Source organism: Anser cygnoides, chromosome 2 (genome assembly GCF_040182565.1).
Source record: "Anser cygnoides isolate HZ-2024a breed goose chromosome 2, Taihu_goose_T2T_genome, whole genome shotgun sequence".
Lineage (NCBI taxonomy): Eukaryota > Metazoa > Chordata > Aves > Anseriformes > Anatidae > Anser > Anser cygnoides.
In genome coordinates, this window is record NC_089874.1 from 47,255,608 (window position 1) to 47,270,371 (window position 14,764).

Here is a 14,764-nt window from a genome sequence, read left to right on the forward strand (position 1 = left end):
CTTTCTGTAATTTGTAACATTGATACTCCTTTTCCATGGAGTCTTTTATCAGGGCTCTGTTTTAAAAAACTGCCAACACTGGAGATTGCTTCTTCAATGTCTTCTTTGCATTGCTTAACACATTTCTGTTTCTGGAGGTCATCAATATAAACAGAAAAGAAACCTGGTGTGTAACAGCCTGGTAAAATTAGAATGGATAAGGTGAAGTTTTTTACCAAATGGAAAAGAAGTCAACACAAATTTCTTGAGCTGCTACCTCAAATTCTTTTAAAAAGCATAGTCTGTTCTCCCTCTTCCTGCAATTTGCTTAGGTAAGGCTGAACCTGCTGTGTTTCGTCACCTGATTGATTCTTTGTCAAGCACTGCTGATGCATCATAGCTCTCTGGAATTGTCCTGGGCTTCCTGCTGAAAGGATTGTCCTTGAGCATATAATGAAATTTGGACAGTGTTTTACCAGGCCAAGAGCTAAAGTCTTTTCCTTTGATGCAAAATGATCTACAAGTAGTATTGAGGTGACAGAGCTAAGGCAGTTGCAGTTTTGGTAGTTTCCGAGCTTTGTTCTAATTATGCATTTTGTTTATTAAGAGTTTGAATTCATATCACAAAGATACCTGTCAGTTTCTGCATCTGTCAGACAAGATGAAATATCAGTGCAGTTCACAGCATGGGTATTGGGAGAATTGGGAGTGAAATTGAAATTTTACTTCAATTTCCTTCCAGTACCTAGAGGAGGTCTACAAGAAAGCAGGAGGGGGACTCTTTGTCAGGGAGTGTAGTGAAAGGACAAGGAGTAATGGTTTTAATCTAAAAAAATGGTAAGTTTAGATTAGATATTCAGAGGAAATTACATTTAGGGCAGTGAGGCACTGGCACAGGCTGCCCAGAGAAGCTGTGGATACCCCATCCCTGGAGGTGCTCAAGGCCAGGCTGGATGGGACTTTGGGCAACCTGGTCCAGTGGGAGGTGTCCCTGCCCATGGCAGGGGGTTGGAACTGGGTGATCTTTAAGGTCCCTTCCAATCCAAACCATTCTGTGATACTATGATTTCTCCATGAAGTACAAGTACATAGTTCAGATGGAACTTCCCGTGTTTCAGTTTGAACCAGTTGCTTCTTGTCCTATTTCTGGGAGCCACCAAAAAGTCTGGCCCCATTGACTTGTCAGGCTCCCTTAAGATATTTATATACATTGATAAGATCCCCCAAGTAGTGTTCTCTCACAAACTATTGAAGAAGCGTACATCATGTAGAGGTCATGGACAGAATTGGTGCTCAGTTTTTTAAGCTAGGTTTCTTCTTAAAAAGGGTGCAAAACATAAGGAATTCTAAGTGAATTTCTCTAATAAAGTTGATGTCTTCATTTGTACCACACAACTCTTCAATCCAGCAGATCTAATAGTTGTGTTTGGAGCATGCACTGGAGGGTGTTTCAACCAATGCTGTGTATGGCAGCCCTGAAATGTGAGTCTTCTGCCACAATGCTTATGCACTGAGGAAGGAATTTGTACTAAAGATATTTATTGTTTTTTAATTAAATAACACACAATTTTGTCAAACGTGTATATTGTTATGCAATTTCTGTTGAAAAATGAATTTCACACAAGTACTTTAGGAGAAATGTATTGCACAAAACCTATGGTTCTTTAATATTCTGTCATATATTTGGTTAAAAATTGAAAACTACTGTAGCATGGGCCTTTGTGTATGATTCATGATTTAAAATTTCATTTTTTTTCCAGAAATATTGCTTTGATGCTTTTACTTGTGCAGTGGCTTTCCTCCTTTGCCTGAAAGTCCCAAGAGGGACTTTTAAAGAAATTATTTGCTCTAATACATGCAGAGAAGCAGAATTTGCAATTTCTTGACAAGGAATAGCATATTGGAGTAAAAGAAAAGCTTTGTCTTGTATATTGCCCTTCTGTTCTTTAAAGAGATACCATGATTTTGAAATAAGTTCATTTTTGTCATAGATTTTACAAACAGTGAAATGGAATTAAGAAGATCGTACAAAGTTGTCCTCTCCATTTTGATAAGTGGATGAGACTGGATTGTATGCCAAAACTTATATATGTGTTCATAATCGTTTTATCGCATCAGAGGTCTCACTGGTCTTGGGAAAAAGGAAAGACAACAGTGAAGTTCTGTATGTTTGTGTGAACATGTGAAGGTGAGTTCTGATTTTTTTCTGTTTGTTAATAGATGGTGAACCAGAACCCGCTGATGGAAAAATTATGTTCAGGAAACCAACCAAACGTTCATCAGAGAAGCTTTTGGACTTCAATGTAAGTTCAAGTAAGAAGATCAAAGAGGGAAAGAAAACTGAGAGAGAAGCAACTACCTCTCAGAGTACAGCTAAGCAAGTTAAAAACAGCAGTCTTCTCTCATTTGATGATGAAGAAAATGATGATTAGGAGTTGTATGTATTCATATTTTAGTTATCCTTCCCAGCTATTTGAGTAAGAATGAGGGTTTTCATAGAAATTGGAGCATGGTATCCAAACTTCTCTTGCTTTGTTATGGTTCAACTAGAGAAACATAGTATACAACCAGCATGAGCAAAACTGAGCTCAGATGTTCCAGTTCAGATGGAACTATATGAGTAGTATCTCATGTCTTTATTTTTAAAAGAAAATTTAAACATATATATCAAAGCTATTTGTGACCACAAATGAGTAGCAAAATACAGGTGGACATATCCAGCTTAAATACATTTTCAATCAATTAATTTTAAAATGTCTTCCATTACTAAAATTGTATTTCCTCTCTATCTAACGGCCACAGTGGAGAGCTGTTTGTTTGTTTGTTTGTTTTTCTTAATTATTATAGGCTTAGCATTCAAAAGAGAGACTTTATTGCTGTGGAGCAGAGATTGACCTCTTTTGCTTCTCGCCTTAACAAAAGCTTGCACTAAATTTTGCATGTATGGTTTGGCAGATTAGCTCTTTGTAAGCTCTCTTGCAGTAAGTGAGCCTGCATTTGCTAAAATTACATAGTCTTAATGCTGTCTTCAGTGAATACAGTTCAAGAAGCACCAAACTAGTTTGGATTGATTGTGCTAGTAAGATATAAAAATTCTGATTGTATCAATTAATGCAAAGGAACGATTTTTAAACCCTTTAAGACTGTACACTTTGGTTGTCACACTGATGTATTAAGATGGGATTGTTTTTTTTTTGGAAGTGCATTTGTTCTAGTTCGCTACATATGTGTTTGTAATTATTTAGGATCTCAGTTTATTTTTTAAAATGTATTTCATTCTTAAACTGTAGAAAACTACCGATTTTATTTCAATAGGAAATTGTAAACAGAAGATTAAGTCAAGAAATACTATAGCTGTGATACAAAGTTTTAATTTTTTTTTGCAGTTGACCATGTACAGTACACTGATATTGACCATTTCTGTATTATTTATGTAACGGGGTGTGCAGAAATTCTAATAACACTGAGAGCTGATGGGACTGGGGAGAGCAAGGAGGTGGAAATGGAACTAGTGAGTCTGAAATGACTTGATAGTATTGTGTGTTCTTGCAATACTTAAGCACGACTGAGACTGCTGCAGAATTACAGGGTACGAGACAATGAAACCAGTTCTTGTGCTGTGTGACAGGTAATTTGAAATCATTTGGGCTGTAAAGCTTCGTTGAGGAGCAAATTTGAAGTAGCTGTGTGAAACAGCTGGTTTTAGTTTGTTAATCTGGTATTAAACAATAAATTATGATTTCTGTAAGTGGTCCAAAGGTATTTAAATGAAAAATTCAGTGCATAAAATGGGATTTTTGGAGTCACCTGATAATGAAGCCTATTTTGACAGCCACTTGTCTCCAAATATCACATCCTCTTACAGCATAAGATCAGATGCAAGCCTGCCTACGATTTCTAACTAATTGGGAGTGTGCCTGATTTTGAAAATGAATAGGTATATTGTCCTTTCAGAAAATTAAAACCAGGCCTATAAATGTATATTAACATGTGTGGCACTGGTCTGATATTAGAACTGCTACAGAGATGCAATTTGACAACCTGAGGATTTCCATGAGAACATTTTGCATTTGTAGGTACATAATTTGTCTGTATTCAGCATACGTAATAAAGAAAAATGTAGGATATACACAGTCAAAGGTTCCCAGGGATTAATCTTTCCATATTCTTTGTATGCCTAACATTTGTTTGATTCCATTTTAAAAAACTATATATACCCATGAAGAATAGTGTAGTGTTAAAGTATTCTGAAGGAATATTTGGTCACATTTAAATAACTGAGTATATACTTTGACTTTCTGAGACCAATCTGCAAGAATGAGTTAACCAGTGAATGCTTACCTAAACTTTTTCAGTTTTGTCCATCAGCACAAAACCATACTTGCTTACATTTTCCTTGCACAGCCTGAAAGTTCATCACTTTAGCTGCAAGGCAGCTCAGGAGACGTGGTTGTTAAGAGATAAATCCTTGCCATGAATCAGAGGGAATTCACACCTTCCTTAAAATCAGAGAGGGCCTCCCAAACGGGCAGCCTATTTGGCATATTTAAAATAAGAGCGAGTTCTTGTTCGAATCCTGCCAGCAATTGCATTTAAACAAAATTTACTATTCCTACTGAAAGACTTGTTAGATTGAAGTCCGGTAAAAAGAGAGGTACCTCAAAATTCTGGGTGCAGTGCTTTTGTTTAATCATGCTCCCTGCCCTGCAACTTCATGACAGATGTCTGGAATGCAAATACATTAATTGGGTTTGCTTGGAAATAACATAATGAAAGGTATGTTGTTCTTCAGGCAGCGCAGCAGGGGAAAGAAAGGTGGATACGGAAACCCACTTTCTTTCCTTTATTCCAGCTGTGATCTGTAGTGCTCTGACCAGGAGACCTTTGTATTCATTGTATTTCACTCCCAGTTCACCTAACAATAACTAATTGGATATATTTTATTAAGAGGTGTGAGTGATGCACAAAAGTGTTTTAGTCAAGTAGTCATGTGAAAATCAGTGTTCTTAATGCGACACACCAGGAAAATTACATACGCCATCAACACCCCATGAAACCTGTGACTAAAGAGAGCAATTACTTGTTCATTTAGGAAAGAAATGTGAAACTGTCTTAAGCAATCACCTGCCTTAAGCAATGGGCCATGGAAAAAATAATTGCAAGAACTTTCTAATAAAGGGGAAGCCAAAGTGAGTAAGTACATGAAATGTGGGGCTGTCCACTAGAATGGACAAACTTCCTGGCTTTTTCTTGCTTTTTTTCTTTTTCTCTCCTGTAGTGGGGAATGTATTTTCCCTCTTTCCCCCTGCCCCTCTCTGAATGAGAGTAGCTGAGGTTTGTTACCCTATACAGGAAACCTGTTCCGATATGGTCTGTTAACTAATATGGGAATGTTGTACAGTTTTTATTAATAAAATCTTTGAAATTTTCCAGCTCATTAGGACTCAAAAACATTTTTTGATGGTGTTATTTCTCACTATTAGCTAAAGAGTAAGTGGGAGGAAACCTGGTGAACTGTAGTAGTATAATAGCATGCTAGCAATGGATGCTTATGGTGGAGGCTACATCTCAACTTTCCAAGCACCTTATTTCAGAGCAGTGCACATGTCTGTGATCAAGGAAGGAAATCACTCTGTACTCAAAAGAAATAAGATCTTTAAACGATAGGAATCAAGGTGGATCCTCGAGAATGCCATGTTATTGAGAAAGGACTTAACAAAGTATGGGGCAGAGTAAGAAAGAAAATGCATGTATGGGCAGGTAACCCAGGAGTTCCTACCTTTGGTTATATCTCTAGCCTGTCTCGTAAAGTTATTTATTTTTTTCTCAAGTGAAAACAAGTTTGTTGGATGGCAAGAGTTCATTTCATTTGCCTAAATAGGAAGGGATGAGCCGGTAGTCTATCTGATAGCTTTTGTGTCCAGCACTTTTCCAGGAATTATCATTTGGAGGATCAAAGGCCGTGTTCTGCAGACACCGAGCACAAGAAACCTGTATTTAGCTGTTCTAATTACACATTTTTTACGTTTCATCACAGGACTTAATGTCTTTTTTTTAACAGTGCTCCAGTATATAATCCTGTTAGGAAGCTGCAGATTTATAATGAAGCAGGAAGTAACAATGTCATCGTTTCAGCTGATTGTTTCCCCTGTGCTGTAGTGTATTAACTAAGTAATGCTTCACTTGGCTGTGTAGAGCCAATTGCATTCTCAAGGACATCAGGCATGCCTGAAGATGAGTCATTACCTTTGGTACAGCACAAGAAGTATGATGTGCAGTCTCAGCAAGTGTTTGTCCATTGAAGTTGGTTAATAACCTATAGCCCTTTCCCATGGCAAGATGCCATAAATCAATCCTTTGTCTATTTACCAGACAGAAAGCCTGGTCTATCAGCTGCCTCTTCAGTATCATCCCATTGTTCCCGTTCCTGCAATGCGGTGTTAACCTGCAAAGAGACTTTCCGTGTCATGGGCCTGCCCTTCTGCCCCACTTCCTTGAGACCGTTCCAGAGGCAGCAGTCACAGGGCCAGCCGTCACAGATGGAAGAAACGCTACCAGGTTTTACACGAGTGGCTGTAGCCTCCTGTGGACCTAAACATTTTCAGAACCTATACGCTCTCAGATCCAGCCCCTGAGAGGTAACAGAGACTGAATTTTACAGTGTTTTTCCCATCATCACCTCTTCTTTCTTTCTTTCCTTTCTTTCTTTCTCTTCCCTTGTTTTTTTCTTTCTTTCTTGGAGGTAAAGCAACAGCTGGCAAAAGCAGTTTTTCTTCTATCAGGAGATGTAAAGCGGCTTTGGTGCCATTCCAGTCCATATGGCAAAGCTTTCCTTTCCCTTGACTCCTGTGGCAGTCCTCAGTGCAATGCCTGTTTAGTTAAGGCCATGGGCAAGAGGAAGCTACCTTGAAACAGGCAGAAGTTATTAGAGTTATTGTTGTTAAGCCTCCATGGGGTAACAGTGATCACGGCACGCTTTTAGTTTTGATATCATAAAAGAGTCGTTCCCTTAGGGACAACGTAGTAACAACGAACTTTAAAAGGGCAGATTATAAAACTATGAGGAAAATGGTTAACAGCAGGCTGAAGGGCAAAGAGAAATACTTAAAAAACATAGAGATATGCCTGGAGGCTATTTAAGAACATTGTATTAGAGGCACAGATGGTTTGTATACCTCTGAGCAAAAACACAGCATACGAAGAAGAATGAAACTCACAGGGTTACGTGGGAGAGAAGTGTGAGTATAGAAAGGTTGCAAATGCATCCCTTCAAAATGACAGCTTGACTGAGTGACAGACCAGGAAACATTATCTGGAGAGTGGAAAGGGCTGGAAAGTGACAGTGCTAAGAAGGAGCATCTAGCAGCTACTGACTGTGGATGCCGAGGTTGAAACACTGAAAAGAGCGATTCTAATAATGTACTACTAAGCGCTTGCTTTTGAAAACTGGGCTATTCCAGATGAGACTTCACCAGAAAAACAACGGTACTCTTAATCTCAGTTAGAACAAAACAAAGTTGTTTGGTCAAGTCAAAGCAGTCTGCAGTTTAAATATGTGAGTACGCCGAGTTTAAGAGTAAGGAGCCCACCCAAACATAGTTTCTCTACAGTAGGACTTTTATTTTACCTTGCCTTAGATTCAGTGCCAAAAATGATGCCTTTAAATCTTTGCCAAAGAATGTAGAGATGAAAAGAATCAGATACTTCTAAAAAATCTAAGTTTAGTAAAAGCAAAAAGTCTACTTTTTTTTTTTTTTAGAATTTTGTGTTGAGAAAAAGACTACTTGATAACGATGTGGTAAGATCTGCAGAGCTTTTTTACACCCGTGTGCAATTGGACATTTGCAGCATTTTGTTGTGTATCTTGAGAACAGGAACACACCGATTATAAATTAGAAGGGGAACATCTCAGGTATCTCATAGTTGTCCTTCACAAATCTGATGATGTATGCAAAAAGTGTCCTTGTGAAATCAGGGAAAGGTATTTTCTGGTTTAATAAAAAGGAAAGGCAAGCGAAGGCTACCACAGCTATTTTGGCAATAAAAACTTGATGCATGCAGTCTCAGTGGGACTAGAGCCCTGGCATCCAGGCTGTTTTATTCTGCCCTGTTAAATTGAAACAAACAATTCAGCTGCCTCAGTCTCCTCTTTTCTCCTCTGACACGCCAACTATCCCTAGAGAAGAGATTAAGCATTGTTCTGAGCAGTGCCACAGCAGTAGCAGCAGTTTTATAATTTAAGGACTGCATAAAATTTATGGAGCACTGAGCAGAGCTTAAATCAATTTTACGATTTTCATAAATTATTCCAGGCAGACTGTGTTTGTGTAGCAAGCCAATGATGTTTGAGGTGTTTATCCAATGAACAACAACATTCAGAATGGATTTTCAAAGGCACCTGTGGGAATTACGCATTCAAGTTTGATGGGAATTAGAGGACTCGTTCCTTTGAGCTAGTTGGTATTCCACTATTAATTTGTAATCATGCCAAATTATACACGTCTGTTGAAAATCAAAGTTAGAGGAAGGTGAAATTCAGAGGATTTTGTAAAGTTCACTGCTATTGTGATTGATGTGATAACTTACAACAGTGGCTGCTAACTTGTAGTTCTATTTCAAGTAAAATACTACTCTGGCACTTGAAGAGCTAGTCTTTTTCTTACTCCAGTGTCTTTTTTGTGTTGTTTAGGCCATGTTGCTACAGGGAACGTTGTTCTCTGTCTGCTTGAGGCTGTACATGCAAATTGCTCCATGTACAGGGAGCCGCTACGAAGAAGGATCCACCTTTAGAGCAGAAAGAGAAAAAATAGCTGGTTTCTCATAGCACGTTTCAAGATTGCGTAAGATAAATCTAATTCCATATAGTATAGATTTGAGTAGGTATTCAACTTTCCTCCTGGACAACTAGCTAACTTGATCAAGGTAGTTTGAGATGAATAGGTTTAAATTCAAGAAAGTTAAGTGTTTTAACGCTCCAGGATGTTGACACTGAATTCCTATAGCCAACAACGTACATAAATGATGAGAGTGACTGACTCAGTGGCCATTCTGCAGGAAAGGATCTGTGACTACTGCGAATTAAAAACTGAACACAGGCCATGATGTGAGGAAAGCTGATGCAATTTAAGCTCTATAAATAACTTGTCATGGGGAAGAAAAGTGAAGCAATCCTACCCTGCTTATTCTTTGCTCCAGACCCTAGCTGGAGTAATGTGTCTACTTTAGTGCACTATACTTCAAAAAGGAAAGATGCAGGCCAATTGGAAAGTCCAGCAGAAAGTAACGGCATTGATCAGAAGTCTAGAAAACATGACTTGTGGGGATAGGTGAAAGAAATGGGTTTATAAATCTAGAGAAAGGAGATGCAGAGGAGGGAGTAAGAATGTGGTACCACTCTTGAGATACGTAAAATTTGCGGCAAAGAGGAAAGTAATAAATTGTTCTGTGTGTCCACTGGGAATAGAAAAAAAAGCTAATGGATTTAAATGGCAGCAAAGGAGATTTAAGGAAGACATTAGGACAGGCTTTCCAGCTGTAACTGTATTGAAGTACTGAAACAGATTGCCTGGGGAGGTTGTGGGATCTTCATTGCTAGACGTTTTTAAGAACAGGTTAGACAAACATCTGTCAGGAATGATTTGGGTATAATTGATCCTGCCTTAGGGCAGAGGGCTGGACTAGATGACCTCGCGAGGTCCCTTCCAGCCCTATTTTCTATGGTTCCCTCATTAGGAAGGCTGATACGATGTTCCTAGGACCTTATCATTCCTTTTAGAAGCAAAACCACACTATAGCAATGCCAAGAGTCAGATTTAAACTGACAGTATCTAGGGAAATTCAAAGCTTAAGGTTGATATTACATGGTTAATTATTAACATTTGAATGCATGAATCAAAACTGGACGTGTTCAAAAGCTAAATTCTTGGGAGGCTACACAACCGAGTCCTTTATGACCAGACCGTGGTCTTTCTAATAGCACGAGAAGCTGTTTCTTCTAACATTAATCTTACATACTGCAACTTTGATTTCATCACTTGAACTTAGTAGCTGGCATTGTTCTTCAGCATCTAACATACTCCAGGTGAAGAGACTCTCAGTTTTGCATTTCATCACGTATTTGGCCACATGTTATGCTTCCACTCACTCCAAAGCTCATTCTTTCACTCCAATTTATCATAATGCTAGCGCTCAGCTTCCCTTTGTGGCTGTGTTGAAATCACTAATACCACTGTTAAAGCGTGTAGTACATTTCTCTCCATTCTCAGACACAGTATATTCCTCCTGCTGCTTTCTGCTCACGTCCTTTTATTCCTGTTGATAACTTTCATTTTCATCTGTCTTTTGCTGCTTTCCCTTCAAGCTGTGCTTGCGTTACAAACTGCGGTTCAGCAGTTTAGCAATTGGATTGCGTCCAAATATTACCAAATGCCACATCTTTTAATATCAGGCAGAGCAGCTTGAATTTTCTTCATCGCAGTGCTGTGAAAGACACACTGGCATGTTTTCTGTGCAAATGCCAAAAAAAAAAAAAAAGGCAACAAAAGATGGGGGGTGTGAAGCAAGCTGAAATGTCTGCATTCCCAGAATTTTCTGTTCTCTCTGATTTCAGGTTTTAGTTCATGACCCAGCTGCTGATTTATGTAACTCAGTGGAACTGTGCCAGTTTAGAGCAGCCAAAAATTTGGCATGGTTGAGTTTGTGATTGGTGCTACCTTAGTGTTCAGCTGCATGACCCCTTATGTTTCTCTTCCCAAAGTTCATGTGTATTCTTTTGATGATCACAGCCCTCAGGTTCTGAAAACCCCTCTGTCAAACCATGAAGTGGGGTTATAATTATATACATACACACATGTGTACATATATGTATGCATACAGAAATATTTGAGTTTGATTTGACTGGAAAGCCTTTTCATGGGTTTTGAGCTTTTCTCTGCAACTACATGGAGGATAGAAACTCAAGTAAAAATATAAACAGAAAAAAAAAGGGGGTTTTCATATAACCACATGCTTTCCAAAGCTAAGGTTTGAAAGAATTCAACATATACCACGAAAACTGACAAAATTATGACTGGATGTTTGGTCATTAAATTGTTTTACTGCATATTACAGAGAGAAGGATGGTATCACTTGTCTCTCATAATGGTGAGATGCTCCTCAGGGTTCTGTAAGACACCATTTCCTCTAGGAATCTTCCCTTGCTAAAGAGTGACTGTAGCACTGAAGCTGTGGGCATTGTGTGAGGTTTGCTGTAGAGGAGGACTTCCCTTGGTGGCTGGGGGCTTTGGATCAGAGTCAAGAGTAGTTCTTGTTATGTTTGTTCCTCTGTTTTGCTCAAGACTTGCACGTTACATGTTCTGGAGAGAGATGGCCAAAGCAATGCAGATATGCTGGTATCCAGATCGTGACTACCTTACTGTCTGTGTTGTGCATTCTTTGTGCATATCCCCAGCTCCTGCTGTGTTTGCATATGTTGGGAACAAAGAAGACCTCCAGGTAGGTGCTCCAGAACCCATGTACCCCTTAAATTTCAACTTAAGATGCGTTTGGATCAGCACGAGCCTTTGTATGAGGATGAATTTCCCTCATATCACTTGTTTCTACTTTGCATTGCTCACAACACTAATTTTCTTTGCCCTGTGGGTACAGTCCGTGTCAAGGGATCACTTGACCTTGAAATGCAGTTTCATTCATTTTACCTGTTGGTTAATGATGAGATTTTAAGGAAGGTAAGTCTTGCTTTTCAGACACTGCAATGGTGATCATTTCCTGCTTCTGTCACATACAGAGTAATACTGTTTCTCAACATCTTGTTTTCCCATATTGGTAGTTCACCATACACCATAACATGAGGAGAATAGAATATTTTTCCTACCCTTTCTGTGTCCAGCTTACCTATTTACATATGGTGGAAATGTTTTTGGATTGTGAATGTCCTAGTGCATTTTTCCTTGTACCTCTTGGACTATTGGCTTTTTGGTTCTTCCTCCTACAGCCCCACTGCTGAGGCTACCATGTCACCCAGAAAATCTTCCCTGTGGGGAGAAAGGTGCCTGCTCATTGCACCTCCTGTGCAGAACTGAAGTGAGCATTTGCCATGCAAGCCTGTCTCTTAAATTCAGTCAGTAAGATGTTGGCATCCTATCCCACTTCTGCAAACCTGCTGTGTTTCCTCTGCCTCCCAGATTTGGGTTGGCACGGGCAGAGGCTGAAAGGCATGTGTGGCATGTGAATGGCATGCTACCATTCCTTCAAGTCTTCTATACCCTGGCTCTCTCCCTCCTGCAAGCTGCTTAGAATTCACTGTGGCTGCAAGGCTGGATTTGGGTTTTAAGTGAGTTGGAGACTTCCATGTGTGGATGCTAAGCTTTCTTAAGGCACCTTTTGGTGCTTGAGAGACAGCATAGACTAATAAATAAGTGCTTTTATCTCAGGTGTCAGCTTTAGGGCAGTCATTCAATAACATAAAAATAACATACACATGGATATCTGAGCTGTGCAGTTTAGAAAGCCAGTTGCTGGGTGATGGCTGTAAGGTGTAACAATCCGTTAGTAAAAGTTTACATAGTACCTACCACAGAGGAGCCCTCATCTAAGCTGCAGGCTCTAGGGTGCTACTTAGTAGAAAAAAAAAAAAGAAAAAAAAAAAAAGAAAAAAAAAGAAAAAAAAAAAAGAAGAATTTGTAAATGAATAAGAGAGATTTTAAAATCAATTTTCTTCACCAAACAGCAATCATTGAAATGGTTGCTGTTATCGCTGAGGACTAAGCGTATAAAATGCTTCAAGATACAGAATTGGATTCTATAAACATATAATTCTTTTATCAATAATTCTTATGAGCAGGCTTCTTTCTACACTCTCCCCTTTGCCAAAACTTTCCTCTATTATATGCTGAGCTCATTTCCCTCCTGTATAGCTGCAGATTTGTTGGTATACAAATTAATTTTGTTATTGACCAGGACGAACATTTGGCGGATAAGAATGGCATTGCTATTCATACCTAAAGGTAATCAATACAGGTACAGAGGAATAAATATTTTCTAACCAAGTAAGCATCCTGTCTAGTCTTATTCCATTTTTCTAAAACCCACAGGACTGTATCCTAGCTGCTGTACATGCGAACAAAGCAGTGATAAGCAATAGCATTTAAATCCTTCCTCCTTTTCCTTCAAAGAATGTTCATGAGAGAGAAACTTCTGTGGTAGTCTTGCCTCCTCACATGCTCTGTCTCAAAGTCACTGAACTGTAACAACCTACGCATACTGTTTGACTGCAATTGCAATAATTATTTGTCCGTCATCAACTTAATATACCAAAAACAGTGGAGGAGAAATAAATCCCTGCTTGAAGTAGTTTGACATCTGTCTGGAAGTGCCAGACAGCAGTTTGTGGCTACATTGTTTAAGAGAAAGGATGTGAGGGGACATTACATTACAATGATGTGGTGTGATTTAATTCAGCCTGGGATTTGTGTGCAAAATGAACATTATTAACTCATAAAAAGCAAAGCAAAGGGGAGAGAATAGCAAGAAAGGTAAGGGTAGATTGGGAGATAAAATGTTCCTGGCATATGCCAGTGATCAGCTCCAGTTACTCCTGACCAAATGTTAGTACTGTTCGCCTTGTTTCAGGCTTTTGCTCAAAGACTCTCAGGAGAGCCTCACTTGCAATCGGATTCTGCCTTAATTCATACTTAAAATCAGTTGGAGGCTGACAAAATGTCAGAGCAAAATTGTGCTTTACTTCAGCTGGCTGTTCCTTTGACAGGGTTTGCTAAGAAAATGCCAGACTGATGGGGAGAAGACCACTGGCTGCCCAGCCAGCATCCTGCAGCACCAAAGAAGTCCTGAGCTCGGAGTGAAAGTCCTTCCAACACGCAGACGTGATTCTGGGGTGCCCAGCACCGGGCTCTTTTGTGTCCTGCAGAGCACATCCCCTTGGCGTTGTCAATGCCGCACCTGAAAGGCCCCGCTAGGAGAGAGGTAATGCCGTCCCCTGCAGAAGGCAGCGGGGACATGGAGAAATGGAAGATGCATGCTCTGCTCAGGTTGCAGACGTGCGGACAGACAGACAGAGGACCCTTGGGATGGCAAGGAGGCAAGTGTGTGGGGTGCTGAAGCAGGCAGAGGATGTTAGAGGAGAGGAAGAGTGGGGAGGCCTGGCCAGTTTGGGAGAGTCCCGACACTGGAGCACAGCTCTGCTCTGGCACCTCGACATGGCGACAGCACCGCCTGCCTCCCTCAGGCACCCTGTGGCAGTGTGGTGGTGAAAAAGTCCCACTCCTTCCCCTCTCTGGGGGCTGGGCACCGAGGTCGTGGTTTGCCTGGTGGGAAGCAACGTGGCTGATGCCACAGCTCTAAGATCTCCACAGTGCTTGTGGTGGTGGGGTAGAGGGGCAAAGCTCAAATAACCTGGCCAGCTCTTGGTGTGCTTTTCTAACACAGAATAGACAAGCAATCAGATTTTTTGGAAAAAAATACACAAAATAATGATGTTTTAAGAAGGCCAGAGTTAGCCTCGTGTGCAGAAGGCTTCAAAACAGCCATGTTTTCCCCTGCTAAGCCCCTCTCTGCCGCTGAGGAGGCGTAGAGCCCCCTCGCCCGGCTTTCCTTCGCTGAAACACGTCCTTTAACATCCACGTCCTTTAACGACCACGTTTCAGACAAAACCCGGCCGTCCCCTCCGAGGCCAGCCGGGGCCGGGCGGCTGCAGCGCGGCGGCGGGACGGCAGGTGGCGGCCGCGCCTCAGGCAGCGGAGCCCGCCCGTCCCCTGCTCGGCGGCGGGGG

General features: G+C 40.4%; 1 protein-coding gene across 9 annotated transcripts in view; it reads left to right on the forward strand.

The window, feature by feature from the left end:
* Window positions 1-14,764, forward strand: part of KIAA1143 (KIAA1143 ortholog) — a 28,545-nt gene that overhangs the window by 4,569 nt on the left and 9,212 nt on the right. For 4 of the 9 annotated variants that reach the window (XM_048075831.2, XM_066992012.1, XM_066992013.1 and 1 more), the window contains exon 3: window positions 2,200-2,282. In XM_048075831.2, the coding sequence (XP_047931788.1) occupies window positions 2,200-2,282 (83 nt within the window). The other 5 variants (XR_010829256.1, XR_010829255.1, XM_048075830.2 and 2 more) reach the window with 5 other exon arrangements.